This window comes from Eleginops maclovinus, chromosome 20 (assembly GCF_036324505.1).
Source record: "Eleginops maclovinus isolate JMC-PN-2008 ecotype Puerto Natales chromosome 20, JC_Emac_rtc_rv5, whole genome shotgun sequence".
Lineage (NCBI taxonomy): Eukaryota > Metazoa > Chordata > Actinopteri > Perciformes > Eleginopidae > Eleginops > Eleginops maclovinus.
In genome coordinates, this window is record NC_086368.1 from 29,359,956 (window position 1) to 29,373,407 (window position 13,452).

At 41.1% G+C, this 13,452-nt stretch overlaps 3 protein-coding genes across 4 annotated transcripts in view; all 3 read right to left on the reverse strand.

Moving 5' to 3' along the window:
• Positions 1–3,233, reverse strand: part of LOC134882558 (serine/threonine-protein kinase 3/4-like) — a 29,968-nt gene extending 26,735 nt beyond the window's left edge. Inside the window, exon 1 of the mRNA XM_063910338.1 lies at positions 2,825–3,233. Within this exon, the coding sequence (XP_063766408.1) occupies positions 2,825–2,868 (44 nt within the window). The 5' untranslated portion in view covers positions 2,869–3,233. The remainder of the gene's footprint in view (positions 1–2,824) is intronic.
• Positions 3,234–4,520: 1,287 nt separating this feature from the next.
• On the reverse strand, positions 4,521–5,510 carry LOC134882559 (cytochrome c oxidase subunit 6C-1). The gene is given in 4 exon segments (XM_063910339.1): positions 4,521–4,648; positions 4,860–4,991; positions 5,397–5,437; positions 5,440–5,510. Coding segments are annotated over 3 exon segments (228 nt in total). The 5' UTR covers positions 5,501–5,510; the 3' UTR covers positions 4,521–4,648; positions 4,860–4,865.
• A 2,335-nt stretch (positions 5,511–7,845) lies between these two features.
• angpt4 (angiopoietin 4) overlaps positions 7,846–13,452 on the reverse strand; it is a 39,748-nt gene continuing 34,141 nt past the window's right edge. The window contains exons 4-11 of one of the 2 annotated variants that reach the window (XM_063909789.1): positions 12,646–12,730; positions 12,267–12,411; positions 11,797–11,909; positions 11,572–11,673; positions 11,329–11,495; positions 10,123–10,256; positions 9,608–9,781; positions 7,846–9,563 (exon numbers count right to left, since the gene is read on the reverse strand). In XM_063909789.1, coding sequence (XP_063765859.1) covers positions 9,621–9,781; positions 10,123–10,256; positions 11,329–11,495; positions 11,572–11,673; positions 11,797–11,909; positions 12,267–12,411; positions 12,646–12,730 — 907 coding nt within the window. In that variant the 3' untranslated portion in view covers positions 7,846–9,563; positions 9,608–9,620. Of the gene's footprint in view, positions 9,782–10,122; positions 10,257–11,328; positions 11,496–11,571; positions 11,674–11,796; positions 11,910–12,266; positions 12,412–12,645; positions 12,731–13,452 lie in introns of both variants that reach the window. The other variant, XM_063909788.1, reaches the window with a different exon arrangement.

The window sequence follows — 13,452 nt, forward strand, 5'->3', positions numbered from 1 at the left end:
AGGTGTATATCAGTATGTAGAGTCTCTACTTTAAAGAGTCCTCTCCTGCTGATGTTCAGGTGTATATCAGTATGTAGAGTCTCTACTTTAAAGAGTCCTCTCCTGGGACATGTCTCCATGCTCTAATGTTCAGAAAGCTCTTTATGTTTCTCATACTGCCTGTTCTGCAGCTCCTCTTTTCACCCTCTGTCTGAAACCAGAGCCCAGTCTGCTCTGATTGGTTAGCTCTGTTGTGATTGGTCAACCTGCTTAGAGATGTCCCGCCCCTTAGCCTATCACGTACAATGTGTTGGAGCGCTAACAAATAGAAGCGCGAGTGTTACACAGTGATGTCACTGTGTGCTACAAGTAAATAAAGGAGTCCAATGGAGGCGTTTCAAATTTGGCATTTTAGCCTTAGCAGACCGTTTACATGCACAGAATCCTATATAAACACACTACAGGAAGGGACAACCCAAAAAAGTACAATAGGGCCTCTCAAATAAAATGTTGTTTCAGGAATTCAAACCTTTATTGGTCAGCTAGCATCGACAGTGGAACCCTTCATTTTTAAATATCTAAAGGCTCAGAGAAACGCTCCGGCGGTCAGTTGATAACAGAGCCTCTTTGAGCTAAATGCATCTCTGCCCGTCGCTGCCAAACTGCGAGGACATGAATCCAGAACCTCGGGAGAGCCAGATCTGAGCAGCCCATAATCTGCATCTCTTCTGGACTCTGTGAACTTTCCATAATCGCATGTGTGCATCTGCTGCGGCCGAGGGAGCTGCAACGTTTACATTACTAAATATAAAATGTCCCGGGACGTCCCTCGCCTCTTTCCGTTTCTCCATCAAACACTGATCCAACTCTTACATCCAGAAGCACTGACTGCTGCTTCTCCTGGTGTATGGATCAGTTGTGTGTTTAAACAAGTGGAGATAAAAAGCAGCTTTCATTGTTTTTACTCAACTTCAGAGTTATTTAACCAAACTGTGAATAAAAGCAGCTTTTTAAGAGTTCAGTTTTAAAGTTTGCATTGTTTTTATTCAACTCAAAGTGATAGAAGTCTCTTAATCTAAGGGTTTAAATAACATGCTTTAAATGTTGACTGGATTTGAATATATCATTAATATTAGGTATTTTAACATGGATGAAAAACCCTCTTAATGCCCCAAATATAGTTTTTGAATTATTTTTTATTATGATTCATTAATTAAATAAAAGATATATTGCTTGGGCTGTTTCAGGACAAAGTAAAGTCGATTAAGTACTAAAGATATCACTAGGAAACTCTCGACTTCATAAATTCAATAAAACAAAATACTACAGAATTGTTGCTCTTGCTTTTTTCTAAAATCCTGCTTCCAGTTCATTTTTAAGAACCACTCCCAGAGTTTTGCTTTGACACAAAGGGCTGAAATGATCTGAAAACAGCTGTTTGTAGGTCAGCTCAATGAGGAAACCGTGGAGGAGTGAGTGGACGTGATAAAGGAGAGGCTGTACCAACATCCTCCTGATAACCGACAGAATAGGAACTCCTCAGTTCCTCACTCAGACACATCTAACAAACTAAACTGAACTGAAACTCTCCTTTTTATTGAATTTCCTTTGACTTTACTCTGCATCTCTAAGCGTGCTGTGCTCTCTGACGCCTCACACCTCTGTTTTTACACCCGACACATGAATGATTGCACCTCAGTGAGCGGGGTGGGATAAACCCTCACAGATTAAAGCAGCTTAAGTCAAAGTTTGCCAACAGAATTAGGGCATTAAGGGCATCACATCGGATCAGCAGGGCATTGAGAGGGATCATTCTGAGGGATTTGGAACAGAAGACGCTAATTCAATAGGAGGTGGACTCGTGTACAACTGGGAGTCTATCTATGAACCATGAATGAATGAGAAGCAGAAACCAGACGAGATATCTGAGCACAGGTTTACTAAATAACTACCATGAGCCTAAACATCCCAAACCTGATATTTATTAAAACACACAAGATCAAGACTCATAGACATGGAAGTAAAGTTACCTGAAGAGTAGTAAGTACATTTTGGAGCCAATTTTGTACTTTTTACTCCACAAATGTAGCTTGTAAATCCACCAGTAAATCATGATGTACTCTTATAGGTTAAGCTACTCAGCAGTATATCAAGTAATCCAAATAACCCTCACCTTTACCTGCGGCATTAATGCATTCATCCAAATCTAAATCTGATATGGGCCAGACTGGGAAACGAGCACTTCTACTTTTGGTACTTTTAAGTACATTTCGAATGCAGGACTTTTACTGTAACAGAGTATTCCTACGCTCTGGTACTTCTACTTTTACTTCAGTATAAGAACTGAGAGCTTCTTCCACCTGAGTAATTATACACTCCAACACAGGTACCTTTATATAAAACACTCAAAATCTGCACTAAATTGATATAACCTGGTAATTGAGAACAGTATCTTATCTGAAATGTAGATAGTTGACTTCTTCTGCATTACTTGCACACTGGTCTTGCATCTTCTTATATATTTATGTTGCATTGTTGGAGGAGCCAGATTTTCATTGCTATAGCTCCTGAAGCTGCTGTTCATAAGACAATGAAGCCTTTGAATCGTGAATTTCCATCCCACCTGCAGCACCACCAACAGCAGCCAGATCACATCAACATTTGTGTTTCTATTTCTGTAAGAGCTAAACCGTTTATTTGATTTGATCTATACTGCATTTGCACTATTCAGTGTTACTGACCGAAAATAAGTACCTTAAAATGTTGTAAAGTGTTAATGTTTGATACAAAATAAACACCAATGGTTGAAGATGAATACATATTTTCATTATTGTCTTAAATGTACCTGCGAGGGTGGTTCCTCAGCTGCACTTTGTCCTTATTCTCCATAATGTTGTCCTCTTCTGGACCCCCTTTCTCTGGAGAACTTGACGTGAACGAGTCGATGCTATTTGATGCTAGCTGATGCTACCAATACCTTCAAACTAACAATTGTTATGTTAGCTCGCTACGCTAGGCTAAGCTAACTGTTAGCAGCAGTGTTAAAGCAGCTCCTGCCGCCCGTTAGCCGCTGAAAACACACCGTCCGGTAATCATTCTGTAACACGTGTTTCACAGACGGTACAGACTCCTCTCCGGTGTAGTTTCCCTGCCTCTGAGCTCACCCCCCTCCGGTGTCTCGGTAACTTTTGACTTGTTTCACAAACAGCTCGGAAGACGTTTGAAAATAACCAGGAAGTGATCGAGAGGAGGCGGGCAGACAAAGGGTGCAGTATCGAGGAGAAACCGCAGGGGGGCGCCAAACACACACAATGCAATTACTCACAGGTAAACAATTTCAAGGTTTCAAGGTTTCAAGGTTTTATTGGTCATATGCACAGCAGATACAACGTATATGTTGGCAATGAAAATCTTATGTCCCATGCTCCTCCAACAACTCAACATACATGGTGCAGATAAGATAAATAAAATAGTGCAAAAAGAGAGAAGAATATTTACAATAACAACACTAAAGATTTGAGGATGTGAAATATATACATATGTGGAATACATTGAGAGTATTTAAATACTTTACACTGTTGAATGAGGAGGTAGCACTGTTGAATGAGGAGGTAAATTCATGGCATGGAAATACTTTTTCCTGACATTTTTTAAGTAAGAGTTGTTTTGTTTCGTTAGTTCTTTAAATCACTTTCATCCATTATTCTTTTGTAATATATTGTTAATTGACATGAGTACAAGTGTATTTCTTCTGCAGTACTTGCACATTGATCTTGTTTTTATAGTTTTTAAAATGTGTTTGTCTTATATACATTGATGTTGCAGTGCCATAACTTCACTCTAGCTGCTGTTTATATGACAATAAAGCCTTTCAATCTTTGAAACGTGTTCTTGTATTGCCAAATTATTGTGAAAAAAACTGTTGTGCAATAACGCTGCTAATGTGCAATTTAGGATTTATTTTTTACAATATATATTAAATGTTAACGCTCTTTCAATATGTTTATTTAATATTGAAGTCTATTCTTGATCCTTTTGCCTTTTATTTAACTTGCTTCTGTACATTCCGTATGAAATGTGCCATATACAGTAAATAAAGTGCAATTTACTCAAATACAAAATACATTGTTATTTTCCAATATTGCACGAAACAGAAAGAGAGTAAGGTGTTTCTTATTCTCTTGATTTTGCTAAAATTGTATTAGTTTTTTCCTGCAGGTGAAGCATTTGTTACAAGTTTGTTTAAAAAGGTGTTTTTATGAACAAAGTTGAACTAGACAATTACTGTGCTTACACAAAGTGAAAATATTCCAACTTGCATCCAGAAAAGAAAATCCCCAAAAATGTATTTGATTGATTCTTTACATCCCGCTCTCTTCTCACGTTAAATACAGTGTTTTATGTTAACACCAATAGCAATACAGTGATTACATGACCGGTTATGTGGGAGTTTCCCCCTGCAAACTGTAATGGACCCGCAGCTCAAAGATGAGACTAGAAGCTAATGTTCTGAAGCTCAACACAAAGAAACACAGAAAGCATTTTTACATTAATAGAATATTTTATTTAGAGGAATCAAACAGCATAGCGGTGTTCACATCTAAATCAGTAAATAACATCCAAAGAAGGAACTTCATCCTCAGACCAGGAACGAGTGACGAAGGAGGAGCTGCAGGAAGAAAACACGAATTAGAGACGAACAAAATCAGCTGATACTGAGAGTTATTCATGTTTCTGTTGACTTTGTTTCTGACCGGCTCCTGTGAACATCACACACTCCACAGTGACGCAATCAAGCCTTTCCAACAGCCCTTAATGTTAAGTGTAATATTCCTCAAGACTTTACCCTCAGATTTTGTTCTGCCTGATAAAACACTTACGTGGTTTTACTCCTCGGAGGGCCGCACACTCTCGAAGATGCCGGCTTCCTTCATGGCGTTGAACTCTTTGACGGCATCGTAATGCTTGTAGAAGTCAGCGTATGCCTTTTTCCTGGGCTCTGTCACGATGTACTGCCGGGAGACAAAAAAAGAGAACAGATTGCAAAAAGGCCAGAGTATCAGAATTCACGTCACCACCGCTAACCTTAAGGCGGCTAATGTTGGGCTATAAAGGAACTACAGCACGGTCACATGACTTCACGTCTCCACCGCTAAGCTAAAGGCGGCTAATGTTGGGCTATAAAGGAACTACAGCACGGTCACATGACTTCACATCACCACCGCTAAGCTAAAATGTGGCTAATGTTGGGCTATAAAGGAACTACAGCACAGGTCACATGACTTCACGTCACCACCACTAAGCTAAAATGTGGCTAATGTTGGACATGATGTTTAGTCATCTCATTTAGACACTTAGCAGCTAAAGTTTCCGGGTTTTAGGTCCAAACAGTGTCAGAGTTAAGATTCCCATCTCACCTTGAAGGCGATAGCAACCGACAGGGACAGAGCGAAAGCGACGGAACGTGAAACCTCAGACGCCTTCCCAACAAACCCCTCATCATAGGCTTTTGCAGAGACATGGTGGATCACCTGCAGAGAAGAGAGAAACATGGTAATGTAGATATAAGATGGAAAGAATAATAGTGCTTCACATTATCTGTATTCATGCCGAGTACAGACAGTCGGGCCATTCATTTCTATCGCCATTTCTGAGGCAGATACTGATAACAATATTTGGAAGATTTGAAAACGTGATGATGACATATGAGCAGATAGTATATGTATATAAAAACAAAAAAGGTCTGGATACAAATATGTTCTTTTTTGGGGAGTTGTGACTGAGGGATACACCCAGCATGACATTGCTGTGAAGAAATAAGGACAAATCTCCTGATGTCTGCAGAAACTTAGAGGAATCTGTCCCAAGAATATTATTGGATTGTATCTGACATTCAACTTCCACTTCTACTGTCTGCTTATTAGCTGTTCTACTACCCAATACCTGTAATATAACTATAGCAATATATACTAGTATTATAGTATTTAATACCATCATCTTGCAGCTAACTCGTTACTTTATGGAAGAATAGAATAGAATAGAATATACCCCTATTGTCCCACAGAGGGAACATTTACATCCTGCTATGACCCCTCCTAGTCTTAGGAGCAGTGGGCTGCCATATGTACGGAGCCCGGGGAGCAGTGTAGGGAAAGATGCCTTGCTCAGGGACACCTCGGCCACTTGCTCTTTCCTGGACTTGAACCGGTGACCTCGTACTTTGCCATCTGCACCGTTTATATGTGTATGATTTGCTGTAACGATATATAATGCCCCCTCCAGACTAATAAAGGAATGCTGAAATTACTTAAGGAACAGAAAGCCAGAAGGTCAACAATCTCAACTCATCAAGAAGAACATTATACTCAGACTCCTGATGCAGCTCTTATCACTGACTTTGTTCAAACATTTAAAGGACATATTTCCTTTCCTATGTCCCTAGTTAGGCAGGTGGCCATCACACACTGCTGCCAGGTCATGTCTGCACTGATCAGGTGACCTCTCAGTGTGTGTGAGGTACTACAGCTAACTGGTCCTGTGTCACACTGCGGTATATCAGACTTTATCCAGAAATATCAACAAAGAACTTCCAATGTGTATTATTAGCTAATATTAGCAGGAAGAGCTAACAGCTGTAGCATAGCAAGGGGTCAAAGCAACAATGTCAGTATGGCTTCCTGTTTTGTGTTATGACATAATAACTATTTGACAAGAATAACAACAAAAACAATGCTGTAATGTATGCGTAACTAATATAAAATAGTCATTATGAGTGACTAGCAGTCGGTTAGCATTACGCTAATGTCGGTAGCAGCAGCACGATGAGCTAACGCTAGCTGAAGCGGCTGCCCGTTATCTAAAGCAAAGCAGCAACATTTAGGATACATTGTTCAAATCAGGAGTCATTATTAGTATGCAATGAACACGTTATCATCGTGAATCAACACACAAGTTTAAAGATGTGTACTTTAAGAGATACTCACAGGTTGGACTCACGACCTTCACACACAACAGCTTTATTTTACCGGAAGAGAAGCTCTACTGGAGCCGCAGAGGGACACACTTACACGTAGCGGAAACGCGAAGTCAGAGGGGCAAGTGAGGTCATGTGAGATGAATAAATTCCGATAGACAAGTGCTCCCTCAAATGATAATATTGTTTCCAGTAGGTATACATGTATAATTATACTTGGATACCTTCCACCATCTGAGTTTCACACAATTTTGATGTACGTAAGGCAAAATAAACCGCTGCTGTGATCAAACGTGTTGCCGTTACACAGTGTGACCACCAGAGGGAGGCCGCGCATCACTGAGGAGGAACAACAGGCACTCTTTAAAACGCTTGCAATATTTAAAATGATAAATGGTGTATTTACATGCATTACATATGCATATCACTAGAAATGTTTTTGCAGCTTTTGGAAATATTTGATTTGACCATTTAATCTGATAAATGATGTCAATATGCGTTTACAACTTTGAGTATGAATGTAGAACATGCTTATCTTCTAAACATGTTCGTTTAAGGGACTTTACCTGCAAGTAAATTATATATACGTATCTCTGTTTGCTTCACTTATTGTTTTTTTCAGGGTTCATTCATCATTTTTTATTTTCCTGTCTCTAACTGTTTATCGTGACCAACCTTGCAATAAAGCTGCACCCAATCTTCTATATTTCTATAAAATCTCTGTAGTTAAACTTTCTCTGTGTTTCTTTACATTCATTTTGGATTGGTTAACCATCTTTGGTTAAATGACTTCTTCTCTCTGGATGTTAAGTTTGAATAAATGACCTCTGAGATTATTTATCAATATACGTTTTATAAAAAGAGAAAGACAAAAGACAAAATGCCATCAGTGAATCTTTATGAAATCACTTTTGGAAAGCTGATTTTGTTCCAAATCAGACGGGCTTCATCAACATTGGCAGAGACGTTATTGTACAACACGCTGCAGACTGTTTACAGTTGGTTGCTACACATGCTCAGTGAATAAAAGCCTGAAAAGGTGACATTTATTTGCAGTATCTTGAAACAGAACAACAAACAACACACTGAAACAAAGAGAGTAAAGATCTGTTGAACTCCACCACCGGCTGTTCCATAAAGTGCATTTTAATAACGTATTCTTCTCTCTGAAGAACTGTAATCATGGCTTTTGAAGGTGAATGCCGCAGGATATAAAACCAGAATATCAGCTGCTCAAACCAAACACTTTCCATCTGAACATCGTGCACTTCAGTTTTTAAGTTTCAATAACCCCTGTGACTGTTGTCCAAACTAAACTGTACTCACAGCGTATGACGGATAAACGAGCACTGGAAGCTGGGAAATGTCCGGTCTACTACTTTGTACCAGATCTAAATATTTCAACGACTGTTGTGTTGAACTCTGTGCAGACGTTCCTGCTCTTTGCTCCTAATCCAGACTTTATTTCCAACACTGAGCACCAATTAAGACACTTTCAGTTTGGACTTAGTGTTCACTACTTTCTTTTCTCCAGTGAGATTTAAAGTGTTCCCAGATTTAAAAAAGAAGTGATTTCTGATCATAAAGATTCAAACTGCTTGACGTTATGGTGTATTTTCCTGTTTTATAGCTCCAACCATAACGTCCAGGTGCTTGTCTCATTGTACTTCAATTATTCATCAGTCTCCTTCATAAAGTCATAAAGAGCTGACTTTTTTCATCCAAACGTTTTGCTTTATTTGTCTTTCTTCATATTCCAGAAGTCTCCTGGTCTTATTCTGAAACACTCGTATCAACTCAAGCTCCTATAATCTTTGGTGACACTACCGGTGTTTTTTCTTCTTCAGTTGGCACATTGCTCGCAGTCGGACAGAGAAGCACTCTCCTCCAGGTCACAGAAGATGACCTCCATGGTTTCCTCCTGCAGGTGTTCTGAAGTCTGAGGATGAAACTGTTTCCAATGCAAGAGACGGTCAAAGTCAGAAAGGCTGAAACACAAAGCTGCCATCAGAGGGGCTAAAGGTCTTCAGACACCACTTCCATGTTCACTGCGAGGGTGGGGGCTGCGTCGGACGGTTTGTAAAGCAGTGACTGGTCAGTTCTCCGGAGGTGAGACGGTGAGGCTGTTTATCTCTCGCCTCTCTCTGATGGCCTCACCTTTGTGTGTGGTAGAGACAAACCCCCTACTTCAGTGTCAGTACAACAAGTCTTTTCCCCGTTGACTTACATCGGGAAAAAGACGTCTCGGAAAGAGCCCTTATTTAAATATGGGGTCCTAAAAATCCAGAGTTGTTGTCAGAGTGCTTTGGATGAAAAAAACATCCAACTTGATATTCAGCCCAACCCCATGGGTCCAGGATCCGTTACTAAAACCACATCTCATAGAGGAGACACAAAATAATATATCCAGCAAGACTTTGAGGAACATAAATCTGAGGCGGAGGGGCTTTCACTTTACGGCTGTAAATCTGAGGGATAGTCAGGGTTGTACCATGTTGGAGCCGAGGGGTGTTTTTAGAAGTTTCACACAACAAGAGAGGCATTATTGGATGCTTTTGGGTCGTAGTACTGCAGAGGAGGAAGGATGATGCAGGGCCGTGCCATCGTGGGGGTGAGGGGTGATGTTAGAAGTCGTAGGGCCGTACCATCATGGAGGTGAGGGGTGATGTTAGAAGTCGTAGGGCCGTACCATCATGGAGGTGGAGCGCAGGGAGTAGCTGGGCCCCCTGAAGTGATGCCACTTGATGCCGTTGAGCTTCCTGATGTTGTGGCCGACGGTGTAGTAAATACCGTTCAGGTTAGAGAAACCACAGGCGTCAAACCACCAGCCTGAGGGGGGAGAGGGGGAAGAGGGGAGAGTCTCTTTAGTGAAATACCATCCTAAGAAAATAGAATCATAATGAATATTGGCCAAAATTAATACATGGTCATTACTTTTTCTCATGACTCAATGGATTTTTGACTCTCCAAAGCATCGGAAAGAGCTGGATAAGCACCAGAGGGGAGAGGAAGGGAGACAAGGAAAGAGGAGAGGAAACAAGGAGCAGGGGAGAGGAGATGAAAGAAAGGAGATGAGAGGATTGAGCAAACAGGAGAGGAGGAAAGAAAACTAGGAGAGGAGAGGAGACCAGGCGAGGTAAAAGAAGGAGAGGAGGAGGGTAGTGGCGTACCTCCGGTCAGCATGAGGGCACACTTGCAGTGGTCACAGTTGTCGTGGTCCTGGTCTCTGGTGCTGAAGCCGGTCCCGTGGGTGGTCAGGCTGCTCTGCTTCCCCGCTGTACCGCTGTAGCCTCGCAGATACAGCCTGAGGTGGGGAGGGGGGAAGGCGACTTTTAGAGCTGCGTGTGGACCATAAGCAGGTGTAGTGTGTGGGAGGTAATGCATGACGTGTGTAGGTAAGATAAAACTTTATTTATCACCCTGGGTCGGCGGCCCGCAGCGCTCCCTTCTAATCTAACAGGGCTGTGCAACAGGACAGAGTAAATATAACGATCCTTATCAACGATTCATTTTAATCACTGTTCTGTTCTGTACGTGAATACAGGTGTGAGGAGTAAACAGTTCAGGAAGTGAATACTGTACAGACATATCGACAGATTATGTAAAGAGATCCCTCTGAAATGTGAAGAAAGTATGGATTAAAGAAAATTGGAGTTATGTACAATTCCATAAGAATGGTACTTCAGTACAGTGCTTTGGTCAGTGTACTGAGGTAAAAGTTTAATTTGCATGAGCGATTTAGTCTTTTCTACATCCTCATGCTTTGGTGATTTGGTTCAAAGATAGCTGCCTGTGCTGGAGCATTGCAGTTTGGATCAGAACTCCTATGACTGAACTAACAGTGATTTGTTTGGCCCTTCTCTGTCAGAACAACCATCAAACAACAAGAGAATTCAGAGGAAATAAAAGATGGATGTTCCTGCCTGTGCTTTTGTTCTAAAAGTGTCCCAGCTATTTTCTCATTATTCTAACTCCTTCATGTGGCCCTAATAATCCTCTTTTACAAGATTCACACTTTTTGTCTCCCAACTTTCTTTCCAATTTTGAATTTTTGGGAATTTCCAACTATTTCTTCAAAATGATCACTTTTGCCTAAAATAATCATTTCAAAAAATAATACGACATTTTTCATTTTCAAATTCATTGGCCTCACATACATATCTGGAACCGAAAAGGTAAAAGCAGCTCCAAAGCTTTCTTTCCCAGCTCTGCGTACGCTCTGTTTTCACTTTCTTTGTAACTCCTTTCTCCGTGTTTTCAGCTGTACCGCTGCTACGCCCCCATTTGAGAACCACTGATCTCAATATTCTTCAGTATGTGTGTGTGTGTGTGTGTGTGTGTGTGTGTGTGTGTGTGTGTGTGTGTGTGTTGTTCACCTGTACTGCTGCCTCTCGCTGCTCAGGCTGAAGCGGTCGTACTGAGCGTGTGCAGAGTTCCCCTCCCAGTCCCGGAGCTCCACCCTCAGAGAGTACTGCCGCTGAGCGCTGAGCAGGAACAGCAGCTTGTTCCCCAGCCAGTGCTCCCCTAACACGTCCCCGAAACCCTGCAGGACCAGAGGAGGGGGGGGGTTAGATTAGAACTTTTTAGTATCCTGATGTTTATTCTGGTCCTGAACTCACCATCTTGTACTCCCTCCAGCTCCTCTGGAAATCCACGCTGCCGTTGAACCTCCGCTGGAAGACCGTCCAGCCTCCGCCGCTCGTCTCCATGTCGCAGAACACCTGAACGAGAGGAGAAGATATAAGCTGCTCAAGTTGAGTTGAAAGTAAAACAAATACACACACACACAATGTGTGTATGTATGTGTGTGTGTGTGTGTGTGTGTGTGTGTGTGTGTGTGTTACCTGCATAGGTTCAGTGTTGTTGCCGATGTAGATGGTATACAGACCGCTGACAGAGTGACCCGCCTTATAAACATCTGCACAATCTCTCCACATCCGCTCCTTGGGGGGTGACCCTACACACACACACACACACAAGTATAGGTCAGATCAAACAGAAAGGCAAAGCGAGTGTTCTCATACACCTCATTTCATTACGAGGATATGGTCTAAAGAGAAAGGGAAGTAAATGCAGTAACATCAAACAGATCTCGTTTCTGGAAAGGAAGTAGGTTTGTTCTATCATGGGGGGGGGCATTTTTATTGCATAATGCTGTTCTAGAATAAACTCAATAAGAGAGATGAAAGGAACATTAGGACAAAACCTGCACCTGCTGTACAGTCTGCTGCTCAGGGTATTGGTAAGGACAGGTCCAAATTACTAACAGATGTGAGTACAGTTCGGACATAGCTGTGTGTGTGTGTGTGTGTACCTGTAGTAGCCACCATGGTGATGAGTGTGTGCACGGACTCCATGAGCTGCGCCTGCTGTCTCTGCAGAGCCGTGTTGTTACTGCTGGCGACTTTCAGCTGACGCTCCAGAGAATCGATGGCCGCCATCTGAGTCCTGACCACCGACTGAGAGGGAAGATTTATATCAATCACGTAACTCTGGTTATTTTAGGGATCATTTTCCATCTTTATGGCTTTTTACTTTTCACATCTTAGCCTATCTACTATGTGTTCAATGTTTATCCAGAGAGCTCATGACTGTAAAGCACAGTATGATTCTCACATAAAGTAATCATACTTATGTAGTTACAGTTTAATGCCACACCGTAAACTCCTGCTGACGGGGTTTGTGTTCTGTACCTGCAGCTGGTTCTTCTCCTGCTTCATGTCCTCCAGCTCTCCTTTCTGCTGAGACTCCAACATCTGGACCTTACTCTCCAAACGACTGTTAGATATCAAAGGGAGAAAGATAGCAAACAGCTGATTCAGAGATAAGGTTTTCACTTTACATCACATAAACATAACATTAGGTCTGGGACATTGTGAAAATGTCAGGATTACCCCGCCCGAAATAATTGTGATTCACAAAGTTATCCTGACAATCCTTAAAATGTAAGAAGACATCATTTTACTTTAAATCTGAATATTTTATCTCACAGCTTTTAAAGGAAACAAATGTTTTTATTTGCATCAGAGATAAGAAACATCCTTCTTCAGCGGACTTCATTTCCATTTGTACAGATCTTTCTTTGTTTTAATTTCTGTACTTTCATAATTTTATCAGATTTTTTTCTACAATTTGTTTAATAGTTTTTATAATATTTCTAGAGTTGTGTGTTTTTCATTTTATTTTCTCCTACTATGTTTATGAATGCACCAAAGCAAATTCCTTGCTGAATTGCCCTCCAAATCTGATCAGATTCTAGGAATAAAATAAATATGGATCATAAATAAGGTCCCCTGGACGTTTGCAGTTCACCAATATCAGGTTCAAATGGACAAATTATGGAAAAAAGGGGCATAAATCACTTCTAAAAATCTGAGACATTTTCCACCTGGTAATTAACAACAACTCCACTCTCCTCGTAAAACAGACTGCATTTCTCTAGCCCTTGGCTTCAATACAGCAAAGATGCATAAAGGCATTCTGGGAAATGTAGGAAATAC